Genomic DNA, 3,430 nt, shown 5'->3' with positions numbered 1-3,430 from the left:
GGGGTCCCGCGGCTGTGTGTGCAGCGCGCCGGACGGTCGTGAGACAGTGAGGTAGTGTGCACCTCTGTGTGAGGGGCTGGGGTGGGGTGAAACAGGGGCAGGTGTGACAGGTGGGAGAGCATGTGTGATGGAGTGACAGGCTGTGCGGGACTCACCAGGAGAGATTTGTGCGACCGTGGAGTAAGGGCGGGGTGTGGGGCACGCCAGGAGAGCCTTCCTGCGTGTGTGTGTGCGTGTGTGTGTGTGTGTGTGTGTTTCAGAGGGACAGAGACAGAGGCAGGGGCAGAGACTGAGAGGGGAGACTGGGAGAGAGAAAGGGGGAGGACAAGAGACACAGAACAGGAGCGACAGAGACACAGAAACAGAAAGACAAAGAAGGGGACGGACATAGAGAGGGGACCCACAGAGACAGACCCAAGGCGGCCAGGGCGCAGGGGCCAGCTGCGGTGGCAGCAGGAGGAGGCGGGCCCTCAGGGACTGCGCCCCGGGGGAGGGGGCGGGGCGGGACTGGCGGCGGGGGACCCAGACGCGGTCTCCCAGCCTCCGCCACCTGCCCGCCATCCCAGCCCGGAGCAGCAACAGGTAGGGGGCTCGGGTCTCCACCCCACAGCCGCGGTCTGTCCGCCTGGGAATGAATGAATGAATGAATGAATGAGCGAATGAATGACTTTCTACTTCTGCGTCTCCATCAGCCTGTCTCTCCCCCAGCCCCTCCAATGGCTCCCTCTCTCTGTCCCCCTGTCCCTTCTCTCCTCTATCCCTTTATCCCCGCTGTGCCTCTCTCTGCCCCTTCCTTTGTCCCTCTCTCTCTCCTTTCCCACTCCCTCACTCCCCTTCCCAGTCCCCCTCACCTTCCCAGTCCCCGCTCTGTCCCTTTGTCCCTTCTGTGCCTCTGTCCCCCTGGATCACTCTGTCCCTCTATCTGTCCTCCCCTCCCTCTACTCCTTCCCTTGTTTCATCCCTCCATCTCTCTCTCCCCCGCCCCAGTCTCTTTATTTCTTCCGGGCCTCAGTCTTTCCCTCTGTCACTTTGTCACTCCCTCTGCCCCTCCATTTGTCCTTCCATCCTCTCTGCCCCTCTCCCAGTTGTGCCTGGGTTACTCGCCCCCCCGCCCCAGCCCTCTCTCTGGCTGCTAATGAGCAGAGGAGCCTTTGAGGTGGCCAGGGCTGGGGTGGGGGAGCTCCCCAAGGGGGCTGGAGGGGGCAGCTGCTGCCAAGGCCCTAATGAGGCCCCCTCTGCGCCTTTCCCGCCGCGATCTTAATTCCTTGTTCTCCCCGGAGTCACCGCTAATTGGCCTGGGGAGGGCCCCCCTCCTGGCTCCTGCTCTATCCCCGGGGGCTGAGGACACCTGGATCCTGATCCAGCACCTGTGGCCCTGTTCTTTGGTCCCCCCCTCCACCTGCCTCTAGGTCCCCCATCCTAGGCACCCCTCCACCATCTCCCCTTGCCCCTCTCCTCCCTGTTCCTCTGTCCCTCCTTCGGCCTGCCTCTTGGTCCCCCATCTGTACGTCTCTTCGTTCCTCCTTTTTTCTGTTTTCCTGTCCCTCCCTCCACCTCTGGGCACCCCCTTCGTACGCTCTTCCATCCACAACCCTGTCGCCGGGTCCCACGACCACTGCCACCCTTACCTGGGGACCCAGACTTGCCCTAGCCCAACCCTCTCGGCCCCCCACTCCCGCCCGGCTTTTAAACTCTTCCCCGCCCTCAGCCATGTCCAACAACATGGCCAAGATCGCGGAGGCCCGCAAGACGGTGGAACAGCTGAAGCTGGAGGTGAACATCGACCGCATGAAGGTGCGGGGTGCGGGTAGGGAGGAAGGCGGGGGCTCCGGGGCTGGGGTCTGGACCCGGCGCTGTTGGGGGTGGAGCCCGGGGGAAGATTCCCTTCGGAACGGGGCCGGACCCGGGGGAGGGGCTCGGACAGGGGGCGTGGTCACAAGGGGGCGCGCCGGGTCCGGGGAGGGGCTGGGGGCGGGCCCGGGCAAGAGGCGGGGCCTTGGACGGAGGACCGTCATCACGCGGGCGCCCGCAGGTGTCGCAGGCGGCGGCCGAGCTCCTGGCCTTTTGCGAGACGCACGCCAAAGACGACCCGCTGGTGACGCCGGTACCCGCCGCAGAGAACCCCTTCCGCGACAAGCGGCTCTTTTGCGTCCTGCTCTGAGTCTTCCCGACCGCTTGCCCTCCTCTGCCAAAGTATGGATCCAATAAACGTGGTGATTGTGGTGGTACCTGTGCTTTTGGGGAAACTGAGGCACGCCCAGGGCTTGGGGCCATCATGGGGGAAGCTGTGTCCCTTCTCATCCCTTCTGAGTGTGTGTGGAGTGTGTTGGGGGGTGAGGATGTGCGGGGTGTGTGGGGCGTGGTGTGTGGATGCAGAGGCTTGTGCAGGAGGAAATGAGCAGTGTGGGCTCTGACCTCCACTGAGCGCTCCACGATCCTGAATTTATTTAATCGTTCCAAGAGCCCCAGAAGTCAGCTGGCTGACTGTAGAGTATCCATTTTGCAGATGAGGAAACTGAGCCAAAGGAGGTCCCTTACTCCAAGTCACACAGCTAGGAGGTAATGAGGTGAAGACTGTGGCCTCCAGTGCCGAACCCCCAAACCCCTGAGCTGGCCTCTCTCCTCTCTTGGGTTGTAGATTTTTAGGAGCCCCTGTGCCCATTGCACCTTCCTCACCCCCTGGATGATTCCACCCCCTGCCACAAGCTTACCTCACCTCTGTCCTTAGCACTGATCTCTGTTGTTCATTCATTCCTGTGGTACCTGCTCTGTGACCAGCCCCGCGCTGGGTGAAGCTGGGAACATGGTTGTGACTGAGACAGCCCTGGCCTTGCCCTCTTGGGGCTCCGAATCCAGTGGGAGAGACAGACCTGTCCCCAGAAAATGATGACCCAGAGTGGGCAGGGCTGGGGTGGGGGAGCCCAGAGGGTATACTTGACTCAGCTTAGGGATCAGGGAAGGCTTCCTGGAGGAGGGGACATCTGAGCTGAGACAGGGTGGTAATAAAACTTGGGGACCAGGAGGAGAGAGAAATGTGGCTAGAGGGAGAGGAGACAATTTAATGTGTACCACTCTTTCCTTCAACAGTTATTTCTTTGTTCCGGGGACACAGGGGTGACTAACAGCTCTGGCTCCTGCCCTGTGTTTCCCACTTCATACATGGCTGGCCCACAGGACATTTATAGCCTGCAGTTCTATTTATGTTATGTCGTCTTTTATTTATTCACTTATTTTGGGTTCTCTACTTTTGGCCTATATAATGTTTAAAAATGTTTTTGACTTGGTTGCCAAATTGAAAAATAGGAGTCTTTCACTTAAAAGTCCTTATTTCCAGCTTCTCCCAAATTGGATGTTCGGGTGACCTCAGACCCATATACCCCTCAGGTTGACCCTAGGCTGGGAGGTGGGATCTGGGCTTTCCAGCTCACCG

At 60.2% G+C, this 3,430-nt stretch overlaps 1 protein-coding gene across 1 annotated transcript; it reads left to right on the top strand.

Moving 5' to 3' along the window:
* The first annotated feature begins 539 nt into the window (after positions 1–539).
* On the top strand, positions 540–2,228 carry GNG8 (G protein subunit gamma 8). Its single transcript, XM_081806155.1, has 2 exons — positions 540–1,794; positions 2,033–2,228. Exons 1-2 carry the CDS (start codon positions 1,711–1,713, stop codon positions 2,159–2,161), a joined length of 213 nt encoding a protein of 70 aa, XP_081662281.1. The 5' UTR covers positions 540–1,710; the 3' UTR covers positions 2,162–2,228.
* The last annotated feature ends 1,202 nt before the right edge of the window (positions 2,229–3,430 follow it).

Source organism: Leptonychotes weddellii, chromosome 16 (genome assembly GCF_054177405.1).
Source record: "Leptonychotes weddellii isolate Sample4059 chromosome 16, ASM5417740v2, whole genome shotgun sequence".
Classification (NCBI taxonomy): Eukaryota; Metazoa; Chordata; class Mammalia; order Carnivora; family Phocidae; genus Leptonychotes; species Leptonychotes weddellii.
This window is presented reverse-complemented; position numbering and strand designations above follow the sequence as displayed.